The sequence below is a fragment of the Oncorhynchus tshawytscha genome, linkage group LG33 (assembly GCF_018296145.1).
Source record: "Oncorhynchus tshawytscha isolate Ot180627B linkage group LG33, Otsh_v2.0, whole genome shotgun sequence".
NCBI lineage: Eukaryota > Metazoa > Chordata > Actinopteri > Salmoniformes > Salmonidae > Oncorhynchus > Oncorhynchus tshawytscha.
In genome coordinates, this window is record NC_056461.1 from 32599727 (window position 1) to 32627103 (window position 27377).

Sequence of the window (27377 nt, forward strand, 5' to 3'; positions counted from 1 at the left end):
ATATCGGGGGATTAGCTCAAATGGTAGAGCGCTCGCTTAGCATGCGAGAGGTAGCGGGATCGATGCCCGCATCCTCCAACTGTTTTGTAAATTTACAAAAAAACTATTTGGATTTATTTTAATTGCTCTCTGTATGTTGAAAGCCAGTTTGCTGAGAAATGTGATTGTTTTTCATGAGTGTGCTTTATTTTTCTCTATTCTCTTTGTATTATTATTTTCAGGTGTATTTCCTGTTATTTGTTGTGTAATTGTAAAATGCAGGGCTCCCTTGCAAAAGAAACCTGGTCTCAATGGAACGCCCTATTACAAAAAAGAAGTATTCTACCAAGAGGTCGGGAGTCAGGACATTTAAGGCAGTGTGCTTATTCTTTACCAACAGGGATGCTGCCTGCCTGGTTCGAGTTTTCTGCTCAAACCTGAATCGCTACTATTGTGGCGTACCCACAGTATGCTTGCTCTGTAATTACAGTCACTGGTTTGTCAGCAGTTCCCCCCCATAGATGTATAGGGCTAGTTTCCCGGACCCCGAACAGACTAAACTACAGATAACAGAGTAGTTCTATAATTTTGACTAAACAAAATGTAAACCTCATCCTGGACTGGAACCGGATAATGTTTAATCCAGGGCTAGGGTCCATGCAATGGCATTTTGCTAGATAACAATATAAGAACATTTGTAGATATACAATAACACACACGTAACTAGCTAAAACATTCAAATGATCAAATAAACACTTTCTAAATTCGCATTCGTCTAGTAATTTGTCTGTAGCTACGCGCTTCCTATTGGTCGATGTCTGTGCGGCGTCTGCGTAACCTTTATCCTGTGATTGGTTGTGCACGTGAAGCGCGATGTTTGAATTGGTTGATTCAGTGGACGCCTTGAGGGAAGTGTCTATGCACAAAACAAGGGGCATCGTCAGGTAGCATTTCATGGCTAGATAGAGCAAGTTGTTTCTGTTTAAAAGGGTCGTTTTTACGAAGATAACTCACCGCGACTGACGAGGTAATTTGATTTACTTTAGAATTAGAGCATTCACTTGATGAAACTAACGTTACCTGAAGCGAAATACTTTTGCTAGATAAATGGCGAATGTAAGCCAGTTAAGTTATCTTGTTTTTGCTAACGTTAATCAGCGCTTGCTAGGTAACGTTAGTGCATTTGATTATATTATTGTACAATGAAAAGCGCATTACAAATGTATTTTCTTTTGCAAATTACATTCAACACATTTTAATTCAAAAAAGATTTGCTAGGTAACTGTTAGTTACCGGGGCAGTTTAGCTAAACAAAAGCAGTCAGTCTGTTTGCGTGTACCTGCCAATCACCAAGCCAGCCAATGGATTGCTTTATGTTGGTTCAAAAGTTTTGGCCACGTTTTCAACACTGCAGCAGCAGCCCTGTAGCTAATGTATTCAGATGTCTAAAAATAACAGTAATGACCATTTTAATTTGGGATTGAGGCATGGAAGTGTCTCAATCTAATACGTGAGGTGGGACTTTTGACTTTAAACCACTTTTAGATCTGAAAACCAAACTGGGCTAGTTAACCCTCTAGAATAAACACCAGTCTTTTGCAGACCAGCAAACTTTGGCCCCTCGAGTCATCCAAGGTTCCCTTGCCTACATGTAACAAGATACACGGGACTATGTTTAACTCAGTAGAGCATAACCCGCCAGGGTTGTGGGTTAGATTCCCATGGGGGACTTACTGTAAGTTTTTAAATGACTAAAATGTAAAATACATATGAAAGATGTCAAAAAGGAGGACCAAGGCACTCTTCATATAATGAATTCAAATGCCTGTATTTGTATGGCATGTTCAATGTTTCCATTGAACATACTAGACCAGTTGAACATTTCCATTGAAAATGCCTTACAAAAAATGGCATTTTAATTACATTAAGTTCCTTGGTCCTCCTTTCTTTTTGATGACCAATTTACCCCTTTTACCAAAGAGCTCCTTCTGTCTACCAAAACCTACTGTGTACCTTAGCAGCGCTTCCCTTCCTCCCTTTTCTACATATGAAAGTCATTTTAGTAAACCTGGAAAACGTGTTGATGTAGATTTCACTCACTCTTGACAGCTCTGTGATCCCAGAATCTCAATTCAGTCACCCAAAAGGTTATGGCGTTGTCTATGGCATCTCCATGTGGAGTCCTGTCTGACGAGGAGGAGGGGGGCATGGCTGTGTTTGAATCCACGGCAGCTGACATCGGTGGCCTGGTAGGACAACGACTGAACGAAGTGACTCTGCCTGAGATCTCCATCATCTCCCCTGGACTAGAACATCGGCCATCCATCAGAGAGGTGAGGCCTTAGCTCTGACAGAACTCGTAACACTCTGCACTCGAGACACATATGGTTCCTTTATTACAGGCCTACCAGTACTTGTTTATCAGTGAATGTAATATTAATAGGATAATTATCATTGTTTTTAGTTTACTGCGGAGCCCCTAGTACCACTGTACATGCCTTAGATACCTCTTTTGTCCCACATGCAGTGACCTCACTCAGTATAACCAGCGTTTCCAGAGATGCAACCTCTCTTATCACTCAGTGCCTGGGCTTATCTCCACTGTACCCGCACCCCACCATACCCCTGTCTGCACATTATGCCCTGAATCTATTCTATCATCCCTAGAAATCTGATCCTTTTATTCTGTCCCCAACGCACTAGACGACCAGTTTTGCTAGCCTTTAGCCGTACCCTCATCCTACTCCTCTGTACATCGTGTGATGTGGAGGTAAAACCAGGCCCTGTGTGTCCCCAGGCACTCTCATTTGTTGACTTCTGTAATCAAAAAAGCCTTGGTTTCATGCATGTTATCAGAAGCCTCCTCCCTAAGTTTGTTTTACTCACTGCTTTAGCACACTCCACCAACCCTGCTGTCCTTGCCATGTCTGGATCCTGGATTAGGAAGGCCACCAAAAATTCTGAGATTTCCATACCCAACTACAACATTTTCCGTCAAGATAGAACTGCCAAAGGGGGAGGAGTTGCAATCTATTGCAGAGAGAGCTTGCAAAGTTCTGTCATACTTTCCAGGTCTATGCCCAAACAGTTTGAGCTTCTAATTTGAAAAATGTGTATCTCCAGAAATAAGTCTCACTGTTGCAGGCTGTTATAGATCCCCCTCAGCTCCCAGCTGTGTCCTAGACACCATATATGAATTGATTGCCACCCATTTATGGTCAGAGTTCGTTCTGTCAGGTGACTTAAACTGGGATATGCTTAACACCCCAGCAGTCCTACAATCTAAACTAGATGCCCTCAATCACACAAATTATCAAGGAACCCACCAGGTACAACCCTAAATTTGTAAACATGGGCACCCTCCATAGATATTATCCTGACCAACTTGCCCTCCAAATATACCTCTGCTGTTTTCAATAAGGATCTCAGCGATCACTGCCTCATTGCCAGCATCCGTAATGGGTCCGTGGTCAAATGCTCCCTAATACACTGGATCAGTGATGGGCCTACAGTACAAAAATGTTCAACAGTTCTGTGATGAACAGCATTATCACCACTTTCTTTCCTCCAATATTCAGAAAGCATTGGCAAAGCCTGGGGTGATCAGACAAGGCAGCGGTGGTGAGGGGAACACTGACAAAGTGAAGGTGTTTCTGCGTATCCGCCCACTGACTGAGGGAGAGAAGGAAAGGGGAGAGGAACAGGTACAGTCTGCACTCTAAATTCCATTATATTATCGTCCCATCCTATTCTCCATGTCAACTTTGAAGTACTTGTGAGACGGGTGTTATTTCCCCTCTTCTCATTTCAGGGCTGTGTGTGTGTGCAAAACGAAGAGAGCCTGATGCTCAAAGCCCCCAAAGACTCCCAGAACATGAAGAGTGCAGAGAGGGGAGTCGCCCAGAGCATGCACAAGTTCAGCTTCTCACAGGTAAACAGTTTCACCTTCACACAAGACCTGAGAGAAGACAACTATGACACGTACTACATTATAATATACACAGATCACAGATGTCTTTTCATATGTACCTCTAGATCTTTGGTCCAGAGACCAAACAGCAGGACTTCTTCGAGAGCACCATGAAGGAGATGGTGAGAGACGTGCTTCGTGGAGAGAGTCGGCTCCTCTACACATATGGTGTCACCAACTCTGGCAAGACCTACACCATTCAGGGTGAGATGTTACTTGGTGACAACCAATACTTACAGAAAGCTAGACATTTCCACTATCTTGGTTTAGCTGTTTGTTAAATATACAGTGGAGATAGGTACCACAAAGTACTGATGCGACCTTTCCCCTGTAGGAGTGGGTCGTGAGGCGGGCCTCCTGCCCCGGGCCTTGGTGTCTTTGTTCAGGAAGTTGCAGGGCCGTCTCTACGGGGCCATGAACCTCAAGCCTGTCCTCCACCAGGAGGTACGCCAGCTGGATGCCGGTGAGGTCCGGGCTGAGGAGATCCGCAGAGACGCTCTACTCAAAGAGGTGAGGGAAACAGGAGCACAAATCACTCTGGAATCATTTGTCTAACTAAGTCACATGATGCCACGTTCCTCTCCTTGTGTCTTCTCTATCACAGGAGGATGACATGACTTCTCGGATGCGAGGCGGCACTAGTACCTGGGACAGCGGCATTGGTGGACACTCCATAACCAGCCACATTGCCACCCAGCTAGAGGGTGAGGGCATTCAGACTGTAACATGACTCTGCTCTCTGACGCCTGGTGGGCCCTGAAGCCAAGTCTAGAGTTATACCTATACAGCATTTACACCGCTGCTTTATTATATAGGCATTGGTAGTATGTAGAGTATAATCCTGGAGTTGCATGGTCACTGCTCAACACGCCCTTGTCTCCCAGCAGACTCTGACAGTGTATGTCTGGAGCCAGACAGCCTGTCTCACAGCAGAGGGGAGGAGCTGGAGGAGGGGGTTCAGTTCTCTGTGTGGGTCTCCTTCTATGAGATCTACAATGAGTTCCTGTACGACCTGCTTGAGGCTCCGCCCTGCCTGCAGCCTAAGAAGAGGGCCATCCTCCGGCTGAGTGATGACAAGCAGGGGAACCCTTACGTCAAGGGTAACAAGCATTCACTAAGAAAACATGCTTGTAGATATCTAATATGTAGATAGTCTTAATGTTTTTCATTGTAGTTTATTCACATTACTGACCTTTGTTTTTGTGTTGTGCAGATCTCACCTGGGTGCAGGTCCGCAGTGCAGAGGAGGCTTGGAGAGTGCTCAGGGCTGGCCGGAGGAACCAGAGCTTTGCCAGCACTCACCTCAACCACAACTCCAGCCGCAGCCACAGCATCTTCTCCACCCGGATCCTGCACGTCCACCCAGAGGCTAACCAGGGCCAGGCCACACGCGTCAGCGAGTATGTCCCATCCAGGCTTCTCATTCTCCAACCCACTGTCTTATCCTGAGTGTTCTGATCTGACATTGTTGTTGGTGGTGGTGGTAGTAGTGATTCTGTCCCACTAGGCTGTCTGTGACCTAGCATTAGTATGAGAGTGATTCTGTCCCACTAGGCTGTCTGTCTGTGACCTGGCATTAGTATAATAGTGATTCTGTCCCACTAGGCTGTCTGTCTGTGACCTGGCTGGCTCAGAGCGTTGTAAGGACCAGCGCAACGAGGAGAGGATGAAGGAGGCCAACAATATCAACACCTCCCTCCACACCCTGGGCCGCTGTATCGCTGCTCTGAGGCACAACCAGACCAACAAGTAGGACACACACACACACACACACATCTAAAACAAGAGGAATTCATCACATGCTGGTAAATGAAATGCATCCCAGCATTGTACTGTCCAGATGACACGTTCTCCTGTCCCTACAGGTCGCGACCCCCTCAGGTGGTGCCGTTCCGAGACAGTAAACTGACACGGGTTCTCCAGGGCTTCTTCTGCGGCCGCGGGCGTTCCAGCATGGTGGTCAACATCAACCCCTGTGCCTCCACCTACGACGAGACCCTACAGGCCCTCAAGTTCTCTGCCATCGCCACACAGGTACAAACAGCTCTCACCTTGCAGTTAATAATACAGCCTTGGTTTCAGAGAAATATTCAGTGGTTGTGACCTCTGTCGTCCGTCTCCTCTCTCAGCTGGTCCATGGGCCGTCCACTAAAACCCGAGTGGCCTACATCCTGTCCCTGCTGCGGGAGCCCCGGTCTCACTCCAATGACAGCACTCTGATTGAGGAAGACGAGGACAGCGATGAAGATGGGGACATCACCATGTTTGATTCAGATGTATGTCCTACGTCCCACTGAATGAAATGTCAACTTGTGTGTGTTGGCTCTTGGTGACTGACTGGGTCTGTGCTGTGTTCAGGCTCTGCTGCGGGCCATCGAGGTACTGAAGAGGGAGGTGCAGAGGCAGCGGGAAGAGAAGGAGGTGCTGGAGGCCACCGTCAGAGAGCAGGTGTTCTCTGAGATGATGGAGGTCATCTCTGGCATGGAGAAGGACTTCAGCCAGACCCTGGAGACAGAGAAGGCTCTGATGGAGGAGAGGTTTGAGGACAAGATCAACAACCTGCAGAAAAGCCTCAAGAGATACTACAACCAGGAAATAGAGGTGAGGGATAGGGCAGTCTGTAGATTAAGTTAGTGTCTTTATGCTACAGATGGTTGATTCCTTTCCACCTTCCCTCCCATCCTAGGAGCGTGATGAACAGATTGAGGCACTGACTGCAGCCCTGGAGAAAAAGGGAGGTGTGTCCCTAGCAGAGCCAGCCCCACTCCCCCTCTTCCCACCCCTAGCCCTGGGAGGAGAGGCTGAGGGCCCCACACCCCGTCGCTCCCAGCGCCTGGCCTCCACAACCACAGGAGAGCTGAGCAGAGTGAGGGCTGAGCTGGACCAGTGTCGTGCCGAGCTGCTGGAGAAAACACAAGGTAAGAGGAGAGGGAGGACCAGGACAATCGGGAGTGTGGGAACGAGGGAAGTCTAGATGATTAATTGGCAAATGACATGGGTCTTTATAACTGTAACTCTCTTCCAGAACTGAGGCGTGTCCAGGGGCAGCTCACACCACCAGAGCACTGCGATGCCCTGACCAACGCTGCCGACCGCAAGCTGGGGGAGGGCCAGAGGGTCGGTACTCCAGCCAGGGGCGTAGTCTCCTCTCACATTACCCCCATACCTTTTTGTATTAAACACTATAACCATTGCTAGGATTTTAACATGTTTGTGCCTCTGCTGCAGAACCTGCGTCAGTTGCGTCTGGACCTGCAGAGGCTGGGTCTGAACCTGCAGTCTGGAGAGAGGGCATGCTGCCGTAACACTGGTGGGGAGAGGCTGCGCCATGCACTCACCACTGCAGACCACACACTGGCCAAACAGGTACACCTCTATAGAATTCAATAGGACTTCATTCCTAGGCAAGGGAGGGGAACACTTTGTTCTTAGTGATCCTAGGCAGGGGAGGGCTGCTACTAGTTGGTGTTTGTCACTTTGAAAAAGCATGTAGACTTCGTAGGCCCTGTCCACCCCTCACCCTGTCCACTCCTCTCCCTCAGGACCAGACCCTGGTAGAGCTACAGAACGGCCTGCTGCTTGTCAAGGCTGACCTGAGGAGGAAGGCGGAGACCCTGGCCCAGATGGGTCAGATGCCCCCCTGTGGCTCGGCCTCTGCTACTCCCGGCTCCTGTCAGAAGAGGGGCTGTGGGGCAGCAGGCAACGCTGAGAACCAGCCCCCAGAGAAACGCCACTTCTTCCGTTCCCTTTTCCCACAACACACCCCGTCACGAAACGGACAACCTCAAACCACACCCTACTCACGGATCCTTCGCTCCCGCCAACAGTCCCCTCCCCCAAGTCCCGGCCCCTCTGGCAGGTACAGGGTTACCAAGTGCTGACTTCATCCTCTACTGCTATGCAAACCAATTGTAAGTCTGTACTATTTTGCAATTGTTTTTTTAAATGACTTTATTTCAAGTGTTACTACAGTATCTGCACTGCTAAGTGGTCTTCCTTAGGAATGCAAAAGTTGCTTTTTGTAGTGGACTCTGGTATACCTGAGTATTAAACACAATGCTACAAGATTCTGGTTGAATGAGGACTGATGCACATATTACCTCCTGCTAAAGTGCTTTAAGAGTTGTTACTATTAGACATTGCATTCTCTAATGTAAAGGTTTTGCTTTCAATGTTTGTCCAGTCTTTCAATATGCTTTGGTGCAACAGTAAAATTTATAATAAAATCTTGTACATCTTTTTATTTTTATTAATTTATTCTAAGTAACATTAGCATGCAGTTTCCATTGATTTAATGACTCAGTGGTTCAGATAATTCTTTCATATTCAAAAGCAGGGTGGCAACTGCTGCACCGACATGTAAACATACACAGAAAATATTTACATTATGTATAAGGGTAGACATTCAGTCTCCCTCAATATGGCACGAAGTACTACTTCACCATAACTGTATATGGAACCAACAGGATAAGGCAGATTGTCCCAGAGCTTTCAGCTAGCCAGTAGGGTGGTGTGTCAGGGAGAAAAGGAGGACAGATCGAGGGGAGACACCCTCCTAACAGGGGTGGTGTTAGAGGCCTCCATATGGTCTCTGACCTGGGAGATCTGTCTGAGTAGAGCCTTGCCTTCCTCACGAGCCTGTAGAGGGACACCAGAAATGCATCTGGTTGGACAACAGTACCAGACAAGCAGTAGTGTATGTAGATATTTTGATAAGATGGACACTTTTTTCCCATGAACAACATTCAACTGGAGGACATGCTTACGTCATTGTAGTCACAGCAGCGTTGGGCACACAGTGAAGCCTCCTCATAAAGTTTGTTCTTGAAGTAGTACTGGCCAAGGTAACGCAGGGCCGTGCTCACCTCTGCATGCTCCAGCTGCTCCTGTAAGCACATATGCACTAACTTTTCACTAACTCCAGGTGCATATTCATTATGGAAACTGTTTACAGTTGAACCAAAACGGAAGCAAACTGAGCAAAACGAGTTTCCATTGAACAAAGTCAGGTAGGTCTCTCAGTTTGAATAAACGTTATTAAACAGAATCGGTGTAATGAATATGCCCCCAGCTGTGCCGGGACTGGTCCTAGAGACTGACTGAATGGTAAAAACACACCTATACAATAACCCAGCATTTTGGATTTGAGATAAAATGACAGTACACAATGTTACCTTTTATTTGAGGGTATTTTCATACAAAGTACTTTAATTTCTAAACAGTAAAATATGTATCTAGTTGCCCTATTTGAAGGCATAAATATTTGGACAAATTCACCTATTGTGAATAAAATTGTCAGAAGTTCAGATTTGGTCCCATATTCCTAGCACACACTGACTACATTAAGCTTGTGACGACAAACTTGTTGGATGCATTTGCGCTTTGTTGTTTTTGATTATGATGTGCCCAATAGAAATGAATGGTAAATAATGTGTCATTTTGGAGTAACTTTTATTCTAAATAAGAATAAAATATGTTTCTCAACACTTCAAATAAAATGTTATTTGTTACAACGTGGATGCTACCATGATGGGTGAGAAAGTTACTGACCAGGTTTCCATCCAACCTTTATGAGCGTGAACTCTGATAAAAATAGTCATGACAGGCCTGATGGAAACAGCAAAATGTCAGGAAAATTAAAAGACACTAGACAAGGAGGGATCTTTGTGTCTGTCACGTAATATGGAGTGTGATCCTCCCACTACGACCCCGGTAAGCACAACGTTTATTAGATTCCAGATGAAATTACTTATAAAACTTCACAGGGTGGTGAAAGTGCACTGCGAGGAGCTTGATGCTCCTTTTCAGTAAATAGAGGGTCTTATTCTGGTGACATGATGATCAATGCTTGGCTGCTGTCTGACAAATAATCTCACTTGTTTTTCCCATAAAAATCTCATGTCGGTAGCCTAACCTACTTTGTGAGCTGTTGGCTAGAGCGCAACATGCCAAGACCAGAGTGGGCTATATAAACACAACATTTTGTGTGACAAAACCATCAGAGTTGTAAATTATTTGGTATATTAAAATTTAACCTCAAAAGTCCTTTTTATGTACACTACGTCATCCCGCACAAACCTGGCTACAGATGCAAAGATAATGCCCCCGAAACATGCTAACCTCTCACCATAACCAATAACGGAATGTTTTTCTTGGGGGTATGATATTTATGTCTCTAACTTTCTCACCTATCATTATCCACAATCCTGGTAGTAACCACAAAATGTAGAAGTGTTCAGAAACATTCTATTCTTATTTACAATAAAAGTTACTCCGAAATGACAATACATTTTTACCATTAATTTCTAGTGGGCACAACATAATCCAAAACAAAGTGCAAATGGATCCAACAAGCTTGTAGAGCCACTAGTTTAATATAATGTAGCCATTGCATTCTAGGAATGTGACCAAATACCATACTGAACACACTATAAGTGAATTTGTCCAAATACTTATGACAACTTCAAAACGGGGTGACTAAATACAAAGTCCTTTAATTTCTAAACTGTAAAACAGAGTATTCAGACCCCTTGACTTTTTCCACTTTGTTACATTACAGCCTTATTCAAAAAATTGATTAAATCATTTTTTTCATCAATCTACACACAATAACCTCATAATAACCTCATAATAACAATGCAAAAAAAATTAAATGTCCCAGTACCAGTCGAAAGTTTGGACACACCTACTCATTCAAGGGTTTATTTTTACCATTTTCTTCATTGTAGAAAAATAGTGAAGACATCCAAATTTTAAAAAATTACACATATGGAATGTAGTAACCCAAAAAGTGTTTGGTAAAAGACCAAGTCCAAATTATGGCAAGAACAGCTCAAATAAGCAAAGAGAGACTACAGTCCATCATTAAGACATGAAGGTCAGTCAATCCAGAAAGGTTCAAGAACTTTTAAAGTTTCTTCAAGTGCAGTCACAAAAACCATCAAGCGCTATGATGAATCTGTCTTTCATGAGGACCGCCACAGGAAAGGAAGACACAGAGTTACCTCTGCTGCAGAGGATAAGTTCATTAGTTACTAGCCTCAGAAATTGCAGCCCAAATAAATGCTTCAGAGTTCAAGTAACAGACACATCTCAACATCAACTGTTCATAGGAGACTGCATGAATCAGGCCTTCATGGTCGATTTGCTGCAAAGAAACCACTACTAAAGGACACCAATAATAAGAAGAGACTTGCTTGGGCCAAGAAACACAAGCAATGGACATTAGACCAGTAGAAATCTGTCCTTTGGTCTGATGAGTCCAAATTTGCGATTTTTGGTGAAGAAACTTTTTGGTGAGAAGCAGAGTAGGTGAACAGATGATCTCCGCATGGGTGGTTCCCACCATGAAGCATGAAGGAGGAGGTGTGATGGTGCTTTGCTGGTGATACTGTCTGTGATTTATTTAGAATTCAAGGCACACTTAACCAGCATGGCTACCACAGTATTCTGCAGCAATACACCATCCCATCTGGTTTGCGCTTAGTGGGACTATAATTAGTTTTTCAACAGGACAATGACCCAAAACACACCTCCAGGCTGTGTAAGAACTATTTGACCAATAAGAAGAGTGATGGAGTGCTGCATCAGATGACCTGGTGTCCACAATCACCCGACCACAACACAATTGAGATGGTTTGGGATGTGTTGGACCGCAGAGTTACGGAAAAGCAGTCAACAAGTGCTCAACATATGTGGGAACTCCTTCAAGACTATTGGAAAAGCTTTCCTCATGAAGCTGGTTGAGAGAATGCCAAGAGTGTGCAAAGCTGTCATCAAGGCTACTTTGAAGAATATTAAATATTTTGATTTGTTTAACACTTTTTTGGTTACTACTTGATTCCTTCTGTGTTATTTCTTAGTTTATGTCTTCACTATTATTCTACAATGTAGAAAATCATAAATATAAAGAAAAACCTTTGAATGAGTAGCTGTGTCCAAACTTTTGACTGGTAATGCGTGTTTGATTAAAAAAAATATATAATATAGTATATATACAGTGGGGCAAAAAAGTATTTAGTCCACCACCAATTGTGCAAGTTCTCCCACTTAAAAAGATGAGAGAGGCCTGTAATTTTCATCATAGGTACACATCAACTATGACAGACAAAATTAGCAGAAATTTTTTCAACGATTTTTAATGAATTTATTTGCAAGTTATGGTGGAAAATAAGTATTTGGTCACCTACAAACAAGCAAGATTTCTAGCTCTCACAGACCTGTAACTTCTTCTTTAAGAGGCTCCTCTGTCCTCCACTCGTTACCTGTATTAATGGCACCTGTTTGAACTTGTTATCAGTATAAAAAGACACCTGTCCACAACCTCAGTCACACTCCAAACTCCACTATGGCCAAGACCAAAGAGCTGTCGAAGGACACCAGAAACAAAATTGTAGACCTGCACCAGGCTGGGAAGACTGAATCTGCAATAGGTAAGCAGCTTGGTTTGAAGAAATCAACTGTGGGAGCAATTATTAGGAAATGGAAGACATACAAGACCACTGATAATCTCCCTCGATCTGGGGCTCCACGCAAGATCTCACGCCGTGGGGTCAAAATGATCACAAGAACGGTGAGCAAAAAATCCCAGAACCACACGGGGAGACCTAGTGAATGACCTGCAGAGAGCTGGGACCAAAGTAACAAAGCCTACCATCAGTAACACACCACGCCGCCAGGGACTCAAATCCTGCAGTGCCAGACGTGTCCCCCTGCTTAAGCCAGTACATGCCCAAGCCCGTCTGAAGTTTGCTAGAGAGCATTTGGATGATCCAGAAGAAGATTGGGAGAATGTCATATGGTCAGATGAAACATAAATATGAGTTTTTACCAAAAAATTAACTTGTCGTGTTTTGGAGGACAAAGAATGCTGAGTTGCATCGAAAGAACACCATACCTACTGTGAAGCATGGGGGTGGAAACTTCATGCTTTGGGGCTGTTTTTCTGCAAAGGGACCAGGACGACTGATCCGTGTAAAGGAAAGAATGAATGGGGCCATGTATCGTGAGATTTGGAGTGAAAACCTCCTTCCATCAGCAAGGGCATTGAAGATGAAACGTGGCTGGGTCTTTCAGCATGACAATGATCCCAAACACACCGCCCGGGCAACGAAGGAGTGGCTTCGTAAGAAGCATTTCAAGGTCCTGGAGTGGCCTAGCCAGTCTACAGATCTCAACCCCATAGAAAATCTTTGGAGGGAGTTGAAAGTCTGCGTTGCCCAGCAACAGCCACAAAACATCCATGCAGATCTCCTCTAGAGCAGTGAGGAATGGGCCAAAATACCAGCAACAGTGTGTGAAAACCTTGTGAAGACTTACAGAAAACTTTTGACCTCTGTCATTGCCAACAAAGGGTATATAACAAAGTATTGAGATAAACTTTTGTTATTGACCAAATACTTATTTTCCACCATAATTTGCAAATAAATTCATTAAAAATCCTACAATGTGATTTTCTGGATTTTTTTTCCTTCTCATTTTGTCTGTCATAGTTGAAGTGTACCTATGATTAAAATTAGAGGCCTCATCTTTTTAAGTGGGAGAACTTGCACAATTGGTGGCTGACTAAATACTTTTGCCCCACTGTATGTATGTATGTATGTATATGTACATATAAATAAAACACACAGAGGACCGTTGGGTTGCTCACCCCACAGGAGAAGATGTCTTGGATGTAGATGATGTAACACTGGGCCGCATCGTCAGACTCATTAAGCTGCTCGTGAAGTCTGTCAACATACATATGTATTAGGGAATATAAAAGTCTCAACACAGCATTAGGTGAACCACACATATACATGCTTTGATGTCCATACTTTGCCAGTTTCAGTAGAGCCATTCTCTCCACGTCCCCCACAGTGTACGCCCTCCAGTAACACTGGACAAAAAGGAAGAAGAACTTCATGACAGATCACAGCAGTGGTTCAAATATTACATTCAAATCTACAGGAAAATTTAAAATAATGGCAGAGAGAATGCTGCTGTTGCTAACCTTCTTTGCCTCGACGTGCTGTGAGAGTTTCTCGTAGCTCTCTCCCAAAGCAACCAGCATACGAGAGTCATTGGGCCTGAGGGCCACAGGTGACACGTCATTCACACTACAGTATGTAAGGATTTGGTAATAGGCTTTACTACACGATACCAAGCACCCACTGACAACAGAACCCTCTACCTTGGTTTTTACTCAAACACACACCTGAGCTGGTGGGCCTTTCGATAGTAGTAAAGACAATAGAATGGCATCTTGAGGATCTCATAGGTCTGTCCCAGGCCATACCAGGCACGGTAGTCTCGTTTGTTCACCTCTATAGCGTGCCTGATCAACAAAGAAAACATACACAGAAATAGAAAACCATGGAGCACAACTCTCTCAGACCCATAGAATCAGGAATACCAGTGTGGTGTGCACCAGTTTTTTCTTTATATTTCCCTTAAAACATCTACTATTTTGAATGTTGTAGCTATAAATTGTTTGAAATAGCCCTAGCAAACTTCACATTTCTCAAGTAAAAACGACTTATCGTTACTATCGATATCACTAAGATGTCCACGATAAATCACTGGGTCGGTCAGTATCCATAATTTTTTGGTTTATTGTCCCAGCTCTAAGCCATGCCATAGTGGAGTGTCAGTCTGACCTGTAGGCCTGGGGCAGCGGGCCATAGTGGAGTGTCAGTCTGACCTGTAGGCCTGGGGCAGCGGGCCATAGTGGAGTGTCAGTCTGACCTGTAGGCCTGGGGCAGCGGGCCATAGTGGAGTGTCAGTCTGACCTGTAGGCCTGGGGCAGCGGGCCATAGTGGAGTGTCAGTCTGACCTGTAGGCCTGGGGCAGCGGGCCATAGTGGAGTGTCAGTCTGACCTGTAGGCCTGGGGCAGCGGGCCATAGTGGAGTGTCAGTCTGACCTGTAGGCCTGGGGCAGCGGGCCATAGTGGAGTGTCAGTCTGACCTGTAGGCCTGGGGCAGCGGGCCATAGTGGAGTGTCAGTCTGACCTGTTGGCCTGGGGCAGCGGGCCATAGTGGAGTGTCAGTCTGACCTGTAGGCCTGGATGGCAGCGGAGGTGTTCTTCATCTCCATGTACTCATGGCCCATCAGAGTCCAGGCCCCCAGGCAGCGAGGGTTCAGCTTCAGAGCCCTCTGGAAGTACAGGGCTGCCTTTTCATGCTGCGACCGCAGGCTGTAGTAGTTCCCTACACACACAGACAGCATGCACTCATTAGAAACATAACATATCACTTGTAGGTAGAGTTGGTTGTACTTCTTAAGTCTTGAAAGGTCTGTCTGTGATTACTGAACATAGTAAACAGTTCTGGGGGTTTATGTCCGGCTTTGACTTGAGAAGAGGTGTGGTTTTCCGTCCTGCTTTCTTTTTTTCCCAGTCCTGTTTAGCTGTGTAGTGGCAGAGTCCTTACCGATGACACAGCAGGTTTCTACCCTGTACTTGTCTATCCCCACCAGGTTGTGGGCCAGGTAGCTGAGCTCTGGCTTCATGCTCTGTGGAAACACAACAGACAGTCAGACATGTTCATAAAGACAGAGCCCGACAGATGGAGACAGTCAATTAAGTGGGGTCTCACACGGACGTATAGCAGGTTGGAGAACGTGTCCATGTTCTCAATGCGAAAGGGATCCTGCTCCCGCAACTCATTGAACAGAGCCAGAGCCTGGTCAATATCTAGGACAAAGAAAAGCATAGGTGTGAAACTGAATAGAGGAAAGAAAATACCTAGCAGAATGTTTCTTCTTATTACTTTATTGACTTGACAGACCTCGGATGTTGTGGTAGGCCACAGCAATCTGTGAGACGATATACGTGCTCTTGGAGAAGCCGGACTCAATCAGACTCTGGTATTTCTGCAGGGCCTCTTTGATCATCTGCAGCTCTGTGTACATGTGGGCTATGAAGAAGTCTCTGATCCAGCAGTCTGGCAGAGACAGGGACTTCAGCTGACAAGAGGAGCCACAAGTATATCATTGTAATATTCTATATGTTCATTGACATGTAATGTAGTCCAGTAGATCTGGGAACCACTGTAGTAGGTACAGAGGAGAAATTATCTGTGCGAGTATTACCATGTCAATGTTGGTGATGAGGTTACAGAGCTCCAGCCACGCTCCCCAGTGTAGAGGTAGGGCATGGGTCGCCTCCACAAACACATCTACCGCCTCCTTCAGTAGATCCAGCTTCCGCAGAACCACCCCATACCTGCACACACGCGCAGGTTTGTGAGGTTAAAGACTCACTGTACACGTATATGGGGGAGGTCGTCAGAGACCTGGTCGTGTGGTGCCAGGACAACAACCTCTCCCTCAATGTGATCAAGACAAAGGAGATGATTGTGGACTACAGGAAAAAGAGGACCGAGCACGCCCCCATGCTCATCGGCGGGGCTGTAGTGGAGCAGGTTGAGAGTTTCAAGTTCCTTGGTGTTCACATCACCAACAAACTATGTTCACATCACCAACAAACTATCATGGTCCAAACACACTAAGATAGTTGTGAAGAGGGCACAACAAGGCCTATTCCCCCTCAGGGGACTGAAAAGGTTGTATATGGGTCCTCAGATCCTCAGCTGCACCATCGAGAGCATCCTGACGGGTTGCATCACTGCCTGGTATGGAAACTACTCGGCCTCCGACTGCAAGCCACTACAGAGGGTTGGGTCTACGGCCCAGTACGTCACTGGGGCTAAGCTTCCTGTCATCCAGGACCTCAATATCATGCAGTGTCAGAGGAAGGCCCTAAAAATTGTCCAAGACTCCAGCCACCCTAGTCAGTCTGTTCGCTCTCCTACCGCAAGGCAAGCGGTACCGGAGCGACAAGTCAAGCTCCAAAAGGCTTCTTAACAGCTTCTACACCTCAAGCCATAAGACTCCTGAACAGCTAATCAAAGGTCTAACCAGACCCCTCTTCTACTCTGCTGCTACTCTCTGGTTATAATCTATGCATAGTCACTTTAACTCTACCTACATGTGCATATTATCTCAACTAACCGGTGCCCCCACACATTGACTCTGTACTGGTATAGCCTCCCTTGTTATTTTACTGCTGCTGTTTAATTATTGGTTACTTTCATTTTCTTTTACTTAACACTTAATTTTTAAAGCATTGTTGGTTAAGGGCTTGTAAAGTAAGCATTTCACTGTAAGGCCAGCACATGTGACAAATAACATTTTATTTTGATTTGAGTGTGTGTGATAGTGCGAGGTGCTTACAGGTACAGAGTGAATCCGTCCAGCTCTCCAGCACTGTGCTTCTTACTCAGCTCCACCCTCAGCTCCCGCAGAGCCTCGTTACGCACCTGACCTTTCTCCAGAGGCCCTGCAGCCAATCACAGCAGGCAAAAACAACCAATCAAGGCATTGAACTGTCTTGAGACACCATTTGATTTTGGTGTCAAAGAAAGCTTAGCTCCTCACCCAAGCTGTCCACAGTCTCATCATCTTTCTTCTTTTCTCCAGACTGGAAACCAAGGAAGCAGATGAGTGTCAGAATTTGACAACATCCCTTAAATGACAGGCTACATTGGATGGCCCCCATCGAGGAGTTGCAAGTATTCAGGACAATTGTATTGTCTCTATTCCCATTGTGACAACTAGATTTCTAGAGGTGATGTTGCTGTGATTGCTGAAACACCATCTCACCAGATAGCGAGAGTACATGTACAGGAAGTATGCTTTCTGGCTGCGGCAGCCGCGAAGGAAGTAGGCAGCACGGTCATACTCTTTCAGGTCAAAGTAGGACTTGGCCAGGCCAAGAGCATCCATGTCCTGAGCATCCTCCTACAACCAGGATGACAGAGAGGTAACAGCGATTGTACATATCACTCAAATGGCCTCCAATTCAAAAACATAAGCAACATGTTCATGCATTAACAAGGAAAACATCTTTAGCCACAAACCTCAGTAAAAGTTGCCGATGGAGGTAATTCATTCTTGGGAAGGGGGTCCAAGGCAAATGCCAACTCTGAAGCCCTAAAATAAAAATGTCATACAACCATCGGTGATATCACTGACGTAGTTAACGCGATGTTTTATCAACTTCAATATGAACCTGTATTAAGAAAATAAGAGCCTGAACCGGTCTGAAAAAAAATAAGCAAGATTTGACAAAACTTGCAAGTTAATCGTTAGCATTAGCAAGCTAACCACTATGAGTTCACCAACGGAAGCTATTCTTCACTGAAATAAATACAATGATCATAACATCAGGAATAGAGCTAATTACCATTTCACGCTATGTACAAGTCCTCTTTCTTTACAAAGCGATATCACAGAGATCAACTGTTTTTTTATTTGAACTAAATCGCCAAACTCACTACACAAGGCCGCCATTTTTCATACCTTGATTGTACGTCATAAAAACACAAGTCGCGATTGGACAGCATTAGAGCTAATCGATTTATAGATATTTTTCGATATTTAATAGCTTTTCAGCTGTTTACCTGAAATTATTCTTTACAATGTAACAAAGTTTTAGAAATGACTTGAAGTCTTCTTAGAATAGGCTACCTAAATATTTTTAAGTGAGATGGAAATCAACTACAATGCAGTTCAGAATTTATCCAGAGGGTGGCAGCCTGTACCACAGAACACGATGCATTTCGCTACAGTACTGTCAAGACAGCTAATTAGGTTTCCAGTATGTGGAATAAAACAAATTATGACAGGCCTGATGGAAACAGCACATTTGTCTGTAAACTTTCCAAATGTTGACAAATCAAACGATTTTATGGACAAATGTTGATAATATCAAAGTACGTTTTGAGTCACGGGATGACATGTATGGTTCTCCCACTGGGATTTGGGAAAGCATGCCCTTTATTAGGCTACAGATGAAATATATTATGATGAACTTCACAGGGTGGTGAACGTGCAGTGACGAGCTTGATGCACCTTTCCAATAAATATCGAGGGTCTTATGATGATCGATGCTTGGCTGCCATTTGACAAATAAAACGAATCTTTGTCCATAATAATCTCAACATGTTGGCTACACATGCACTGCATCTGCAAACTGTTGTCTAGAGCCCACATGTCAATACCAGAATAGAAACATTAGCTATGTAATGCTAAATGTTTTATGACAAAACAATTGAACCGCAAAAGTCATTTTTATGTGGACCATGTCATCAAGCACATACTTTTCTAGACAACAGGTCAATTTAATGGAAACACATCTCCGGTGGGAAAATGCGCATATTTTATTTATGCAGATTTTAGAATATTTGCATTAAAATGTGTCACCAATTGGATGTCACCTAGCTACTGACAAACAGCAAGCAATTGAGGTATCACTCACAAAATACCAGTTTACCCTCTACACTAACCATTATGTCCCAGACATGTTGAAATGGCAGGTTGTGAAGGGCCAATTCATATGTAAAATTCACAGGGGCAAGCATCTGACAGGCACAACTGTCCTCAAATCAAGGGGATATCAATGTGCCAGTACATGTGCCTTGGCACATTGATTGGACCTTGCATTGAGGACAGAGAGCTTAAATGGCAAGGTACACATACTCCTGTTGTGCCTGTTCATGCTGTGCCTTCAGCATTGTACACATGAATTGTCCCTTCACAACTTGCCATCTCAACATTGCTGACTGAACAAGATCATATTGCATTTAGGCGCAAACATGACGCAAAACATCCTTGCCGTTGTCACTTTCTGAACAGACTGTTGCTATGATAACAGCTTGCATGAGTGTGTTTTGCCCATTGTGTCTCATGCTGCTAATCTGTAGTTTGCTATGTGGAGCACAGATCCTGGGGTTGGGGCATGTGGCAGCGGCATGGTTCTACCTGGGAGCCTCCTCTGGGAGAGCTGGGGAGGACAGACAACAGCTGGGACCATACTACTCTACCCTTGTACAGACAGAAAGAAAGAAAGAAAGAAAGAAAGAAAGAAAGACAGAAAGAAAGAAAGAAAGAGAGAGAAAAAAGTGACTGACATGTTTGATAGACCTACTAATTATTAAATATGTTGTGCTGCATGTGCATGCAACCCTTTTTATTGGCTATTGGTTATCTCTGCAGACACATTTGTATTGGCTATCTCTGTAGACACATTTTTATTGGCTATTGGCTATCTTTTTGTGGGAATTTTTATTGCCTATCTCTCCACAGACCAGTGGTGACCTGTCATTCAGGGCAGGTGGGGCTTTTTGAAAAATATATGTTTAAGTATTTTTGGGGGGGGGCTTGCCTGTTTTGCATGTTATTTTGGCATTAATACGTGTCATATATCAGTTTGCAAACAATGTAAAAAAAAGGAATATATAATTGAGTTAATAAAGCCGCATACAAACAGGCAGCTCCAAAATACAGGTGTTCCAGCCTACCTCAGTGCTTTCTGTGGTGGTGGGGCAGGCCAGCAGAAAACAGGAGCATTGCACCGTGATTGGCTCAGCATTGCACCGTGATTGGCTCAGTATTCTGTCACTCATGGGGACACTACATCACCCGCCTTTAGCAAGGGTAGACATCAAGAATGTGAGCCCTTTGGGTGCTGACACATTAGAAGTGCCCTTCCAAGAAGGCTCAATGTCATTGGCCACAGAAATTACGTCAAATCACTTATATGTTCTGTAGCTTTGATTGGACTGATCATGTCAACTCACTTTCACAATCTTAGCTAGCAGTCATCATCATGAATTAAGTCTTCTGGCAAATCATTTTTAATTGGGGCGGCAGGTAGCCTAGTGGTTACAGTGTTGGACTAGTAATCAAAAGGTTGCAAAATCGAATCCCTGAGCTGACATGGTAAAAATCTGTCATTCTGCCCCTGAACAAGGCAGTTAACCCACTGTTCCTAGGCTGTCATTGAAAATAAGAATTTGTTCTTAACTGACTTGCCAAGTTAAATAAAGGTAAACATTTTAAAAATCCTTGTCATATGAAGATAAATAATGAAGAGAAAATATAGATAAAACATATCGGTGCTCATCGGCCGTTGGACATAAACATTACACAACAATTTGGAGATCGTAATTTCAACAATGAGTGGTTTGTAAGGAATCCGTGACAGTGTTTAACTGCAAGCGTTGCAGCTGGGAAGTCGGGACTAAACAGCTCAAACTGGGGAAATAGGTTTTGAACGGTCATTCAACTCGGAATTGTAAGTCCGGCATCTTTCTCTTTGATGACAAAATTTGCCCCCGAAGGACCGCCGCACCACCACAAGTGAGTCCAAAAATTTCTTATCCTGCTTCATAAATGATGTAATATGCCAGGAAGATATGTATACTGTAGCTCAGAAAGTAATACTAAGTGTGTGTTGTGTAGCAAGATATTAGTAGCTCATGTGCCTCACCCTAATCATTTGGACTATTTTCACCAACGCGGTTTTGTAAACACATCATTCGTGGCCAGTGTGTGCTTGTTTGCAAACTTTTTTGTACAGCTTTGACAGTGCTACTGATAGCAGTACACTGTAAGAACAACCCATATTCTGAATTCTGTTGCTTGTACATTTCAAAAGTGCTGAACAAATAGTTATATTGACCACGTCCGTCGTCGCATTAATGTCTTAACTGAAATGACGGAACGCCTCTTATCCGCTCGTCGTCCCCTTATGCCATAGTTTGTACATCTCACTTGTCAGTAGAAACCACATTTGTTTAAGCAAGTCAGCCATATCAGCTATGTTTTTTTAAATGCAGTAAATGAGGCTGAATTACCTGTTTTGTTGCCAGACAAGGCTCCGCTGATAGCCAGGTGTAGCAGTGGTAAGGTGTTGGGACTGCTGTTGGGACAGCTTTATGTAGAACAGTTTGTAGGCACATTTTGTCACCGTTATAGTGCAATTAATGTATTGTTTAGTGTTGTGGCTTTGCTGCCATGTGTCCCACTTTTTTGCCCCACCAAGATTTCCATGCTAAAATTGCCACTGCTATAGACACATTTTTATTGGCTATTGGCTATCTCTCTATAGACACATTTTTATTGGCTATTGGCTATCTCTCTATAGACAAATTTTTATTGGCTATTGGCTATCTCTCTATAGACACATTTTTATTGGCTATTGGCTATCTCTCTATAGACAAATTTTTATTGGCTATTGGCTATCTCTCTATAGACACATTTTTATTGGCTATTGGCTATCTCTCTATAGACACATTTTTATTGGCTATTGGCTATCTCTCTATAGACACATTTTTATTGGATACTGGCTATCTCTCTATAGACACATTTTTATTGGCTATTGGCTATCTCTCTATAGACACATTTTTATTGGCTATTGGCTATCTCTCTATAGACACATTTTTATTGGCTATTGGCTATCTCTCTATAGACACATTTTTATTGGCTATTGGCTATCTCTCTATAGACACATTTTTATTGGCTATTGGCTATCTCTCTATAGACACATTTTTATTGGCTATTGGCTATCTCTCTATAGACACATTTTTATTGGCTATTGGCTATCTCTCTATAGACACATTTTTATTGGCTATTGGCTATCTCTCTATAGACACATTTGTATTGGCTACTGGCTATCTCTCGATAGACACATTTGTATTGGCTATTGGCTATCTATAGACACATTTTTATTGGCTATTATTTATTTTTATTGGCTATTGGCTATCTCTCTATAGACACATTTGTATTGGCTACTGGCTATCTCTCGATAGACACATTTGTATTGGCTATTGGCTATCTCTCTATAGACACATTTTTATTGGCTATTGGCTATCTCTCTATAGACACATTTTTATTGGCTACTGGCTATCTCTCGATAGACACATTTGTATTGGCTACTGGTTATCTCTCGATAGACACATTTGTATTGGCTACTGGCTATCTCTCTATAGACACATTTTTATTGGCTACTGGCTATCTCTCTATAGACACATTTTTATTGGCTATTGGCTATCTCTCTATAGACACATTTTTATTGGCTATTGGCTATCTCTCTATAGACACATTTTTATTGGCTATTGGCTATCTCTCTATAGACACATTTTTATTGGCTATTGGCTATCTCTCTATAGACACATTTTTATTGGCTATTGGCTATCTCTCTATAGACACATTTTTTATTGGCTATTGGCTATCTCTCTATAGACACATTTTTATTGGCTACTGGCTATCTCTCGATAGACACATTTGTATTGGCTATTGGCTATCTCTCTATAGACACATTTTTTTGGCTATTGGCTATCTCTCTATAGACACATTTTTATTGGCTACTGGCTATCTCTCGATAGACACATTTGTAAAGCCACTGGTTATCTCTGATAGACACATTTGTTTTGGCTATTGGCTATCTCTCTATAGACACATTTTTATTGGCTATTGGCTATCTCTCTATAGACACATTTTTATTGGCTATTGGCACTCTATAGACACATTTTTATTGGCTATTGGCTTCCTTCTTCTATAGACACATTTTTATTGGCTATTGGCTATCTCTCTATAGACACATTTGTATTGGCTACTGGTTATCTCTCGATAGACACATTTGTATTGGCTACTGGTTATCTCTCGATAGACACATTTGTATTGGCTACTGGCTATCTCTCGATAGACACATTTGTATTGGCCATTGGCTATCTCTCTATAGACACATAAAAAAAGCAGAGAACAGAGCACACCCTTTTTCTCTGTTTCGAGTTTTTTCACCTGCCTCTCTCTCTCTCTCTCTCTCTCTCTCCCTCCTCCCCTCCCCTCCCCTCCAGTTCAAAAGCCATTTTAAGAGACTGACAAGGTAATCAAGTATTGCCAGAGAGTTTACAAGTGTAACCACATGGCTCACTGAGCAGGTTGAAAGAGGCACAATAAGACAGGTTATATGCCCCATCTCTTCCTTCCTTCCTATCCTCCTCCTCCCTTCCGCTTCCTCCCCTCTCTTTCTCTCTCTATTTATCCTTCTATCTCACACAAACACACACACACTTGTGCCCTGCAGGTAGAGCAGTGAACTGCGTGAAGGAGTTGCTGAGACAGATTGCTGCGTAATTAAAAGGGACAGTGTGCCACTGATGTGCCCTGCTCTCTGATGTGCTCCACAGAGCCCTGCACCATGGGTCCTAAAGCTGTGTACACAGAGGTAACCTCCCCTGCCACCTCCACCTTTCTCACAGTATCTCCCAGTTGTACTCGTCTTTATTACACCTCCCAATTCGCTTTCATTTCAGATCCAATTTCTCTTCCCGTCCTCATCTAATGCAGCTCTGTATCCTCCGCTCTTCTCTTCTGGCAGTGTGGGGGGAGAGGGCACAAAGTATACCGTATATTCTATGCCACCACGTCTCTGAGCATTGTCAATGTGTTTGTGTATGAGTGTGTGAGAGCCTACTGTATCAGCACAGTCCGTCTCAGCCAGACCTGAGAGGCCGTGTGCAGGACCCTGTAATGAGGCTGTGATGATGTCGTTGGACTGAGGATAGCAGCCAAAAGCTTGGCCTCACTAGGGCAGCCACCACCTGAGCCCCTGGCTGCACCACAGACACAGAGACCGAGCCTGGCCTGCACACTGACTGACTGACTGACTGACCGAGCCTGGCCTGCACACTGACTGACTGACCGAGCCTGGCCTGTACACTGACTGACTGACTGACTAACTGACTGACTGACTGAGCCTGGCCTGCACACTGACTGACTGACTGACCGAGCCTGGCCTGGCCTGCACACTGACTGACTGACTGACTGACCGAGCCTGGCCTGCACACTGACTAACTGACTGACTGACTGACCGAGCCTGGCCTGCACACTGACTGACTGACTGACCGAGCCTGGCCTGCACACTGACTGACTGACTGACTGACTGACTGACTGACTGAGCCTGGCCTGTACACTGACTGACTGACTGACCGAGCCTGGCCTGCACACTGACTAACTGACTGACTGACTGACTGAGCCTGGCCTGCACACTGACTGACTGACTGACCGAGCCTGGCCTGCACACTGACTGACTGACTGAGCCTGGCCTGTACACTGATTGACTGACTGACCGAGCCTGGCCTGCACACTGACTGACTGACCGAGCCTGGCCTGCACACTGACTAACTGACTGACTGACTGACTGACTGACCGAGCCTGGCCTGCACACTGACTGACTGACTGACCGAGCCTGGCCTGCACACTGACTGACTGACTGACTGACTGACTGACTGACTGACTGACTGACTGACTGAGCCTGGCCTGTACACTGACTGACCGACCGACTGACTGACTGAGCCTGGCCTGTACACTGACTGACCGACTGACTGAGCCTGGCCTGTACACTGACTGACCGACTGACTGAGCCTGGCCTGTACACTGACTGACCTACTGACTGAGCCTGGCCTGCACACTGACTGACCTACTGACTGACCAACTGACCGACTGACTGACTGAGCCTGGCCTGCACACTGACTGACCGACCGACCGACCGAACTATTGTTTCCAAACACAACACTTGTCTCGGTTCCATTGTGTGGTTGTAGACATTTTATTTTGAAGAGTATACACGCAAATGTAAATAATGACACACACCCACTTGGTGAGAGGTAGTCGACATTCCAGAGAGGTGTCAGGCTGCGGATAAAGACTGAGACAGATGTTTAATGTCTAGGCATGGAGGCATCCAGAGAGGGAGGCATGGAGGGAAGGGGGCCGTATTTAGGGCATGTGATTAATGTGCCCCCTGGGACAAGTGGGGGGTTGGTTGGATGGGGTGTAGCTGCAGGAGAAGTGTGATTGAGTTTTAACAGGGAAAAACATCCAATGGTAAACCTAAAATTGAAAATATGATGGGGGTTAGCTATCAATGGAGTATATCACTGATATAATACATGAACTTTTCCAGTAAATGCATCTCACATATGGAATAGCTCAGTCAACACCCTGTTTTACCCCAAGGTTATTATTTCCTGTAATGTGATACAATCCCTTGTTTTGGTCCCTTGTTGAGGACTCTGGGTTTTGATAGGTTGCTCACAGATGGCTATGTAGCTTAGAGGTTGTCTGGTGGTTAAAATAAGGAATCAAGGAATAAATCCTGGTTATACATTACATTAAATCAGTCAGCTCATCACAATTTTCATGTGAAAGAACCAACCTTTCCCCTCAGATTTAATTAAACCAAGTCTTTGATAATTTCATATTGTATGTAACTCACTGGGTCTTGTGTGTATGACAGTGTGAGTCTAGCAGCATGCCAGTCCACTTGAACTTAATTCCCAAACAGATGTAACCAATCAGGTGTACTGAGGAGCCCCAAGGCCAGGGAGCAGCCGGACAGTGAGAGAGAGAGAGATAATGAGAGAGAGATAATAGAGAATGAGAAAGAAATAATAGAGATAGAGATAATAGAGTAGAGATAGAGAAGGAGAGAGAGCAGAGCAGGGTGAGGAGAAGGGTGGGAGAGTAGTCATCCTTCTGTCCCCTGCCCAGCCTCTCTTTGGCTCTATCCCCTCCTCCATAATCCCTATGTCAGCATGAACAAATATCGAGAGGTAAACAGACACAGAGATATATATATATATGTACTGACTGACAATATATATACAGTATGTAACAGTATAGCTTCTGTCCCTCTCCTCGCCCCAACCTGGGCTCGAACCAGGGACCCTCTTCACACATCAACCACAGTCATTCATGAAGCATCGTTACCCATCGCGCCACAAAAGCCACGGCTCCTCTCCTTGTTCGGGCTTTCTAGCCATCGCCTTTCCATTTTTCATATGTCCATTGGTTTGTCTTGTTCCATACAAACCTGGTTTTCATTCCCTAATCACACTGAATGTATTTAGTCCTCTGTTTCCCTCCATGTCTTTGTGTGAAATTGTTTTATGTTATGTGGGTATTGTCACGCGCCAGACTTCTATGTTCCGTGTTTTGGGCACATTTATGTACTTAAGTGCTTTTGTTTGGACTGGAATAAAAAGTGCACCTGTTAACTACACTCTGCTCTCCTGCACCTGACTTCGCCTACAGTACACACCCGTAACAATATATGTATATATATATATCTTATATGTCACCAGGACATATACAGAGAGATGTCACCAGAGAGATCTAGACAGAGATACTATGTCACCAGGACATATAGAGACAGAGAGCTACCCTCTACAACATAAAAGAGAGAGATTACTGTTTATTTAACTTTTGTATATTTTCTACTTCACTTGCTTTGGCAATGTTAACATATGTTTCCCATGCCAATAAAGCCCCTTGAATTGAATTGAATTGAATTGAGAGAGATACAGGATGCTACCCTCTACAACATAACCTTCACTATGTCACCAGGACATATACAGGATTCTACCCTCTACAACATAACCTTCACTATGTCACCAGGACATATACAGGATGCTACCCTCCACAACATAACCTTCACTATGTCACCAGGACATATACAGGATGCTACCCTCTACAACACTATGTCACCCTCTACAACATAACCTTCACTATGTCACCAGGACATATACAGGATGCTACCCT

The 27377-nt window shown here is 44.3% G+C and overlaps 2 protein-coding genes and 1 non-coding gene across 6 annotated transcripts; 2 read left to right on the forward strand and 1 right to left on the reverse strand.

The window, feature by feature from the left end:
* Positions 1-5: 5 nt before the first annotated feature.
* trnaa-agc lies at positions 6-78 on the forward strand. Its single transcript has one exon. It is a non-coding gene; the product is annotated as a tRNA-Ala (tRNA).
* A 773-nt stretch (positions 79-851) lies between these two features.
* On the forward strand, positions 852-8192 carry kif20a (kinesin family member 20A). Of its 3 annotated transcripts, none has more exons than XM_024397804.2 (17): positions 852-1006; positions 2116-2312; positions 3558-3683; positions 3791-3910; positions 4015-4153; positions 4284-4459; positions 4554-4653; positions 4837-5049; positions 5163-5349; positions 5555-5698; positions 5815-5983; positions 6079-6225; positions 6308-6550; positions 6636-6867; positions 6975-7066; positions 7178-7315; positions 7492-8192. In XM_024397804.2, the coding sequence occupies exons 2-17, from the start codon at positions 2130-2132 to the stop codon at positions 7828-7830; spliced, it is 2748 nt and encodes a 915-aa protein (XP_024253572.1). In that variant the 5' UTR covers positions 852-1006; positions 2116-2129; the 3' UTR covers positions 7831-8192. The 3 variants fall into 3 exon arrangements, with proteins under 3 accessions (XP_024253572.1, XP_024253571.1, XP_024253573.1); XM_024397803.2 differs by having other exon boundaries at positions 856-1006; positions 2089-2312; XM_024397805.2 differs by having other exon boundaries at positions 863-1006; positions 2103-2312.
* Positions 8193-8324: 132 nt separating this feature from the next.
* On the reverse strand, positions 8325-18322 carry LOC112231189 (cell division cycle protein 23 homolog). Of its 2 annotated transcripts, none has more exons than XM_024397807.2 (16): positions 18175-18322; positions 17849-17921; positions 17592-17729; positions 17367-17409; positions 17163-17268; positions 16020-16152; positions 15716-15893; positions 15530-15621; positions 15359-15440; positions 14983-15136; positions 14145-14264; positions 13941-14016; positions 13765-13826; positions 13599-13677; positions 8716-8835; positions 8325-8587 (listed from the first exon to the last, which is right to left on the reverse strand). In XM_024397807.2, the coding sequence occupies exons 1-16, from the start codon at positions 18279-18281 to the stop codon at positions 8465-8467; spliced, it is 1686 nt and encodes a 561-aa protein (XP_024253575.1). In that variant the 5' UTR covers positions 18282-18322; the 3' UTR covers positions 8325-8464. The 2 variants fall into 2 exon arrangements, with proteins under 2 accessions (XP_024253575.1, XP_024253574.1); XM_024397806.2 differs by having other exon boundaries at positions 15524-15621; positions 18175-18321.
* Between the last annotated feature and the right edge of the window lie 9055 nt (positions 18323-27377).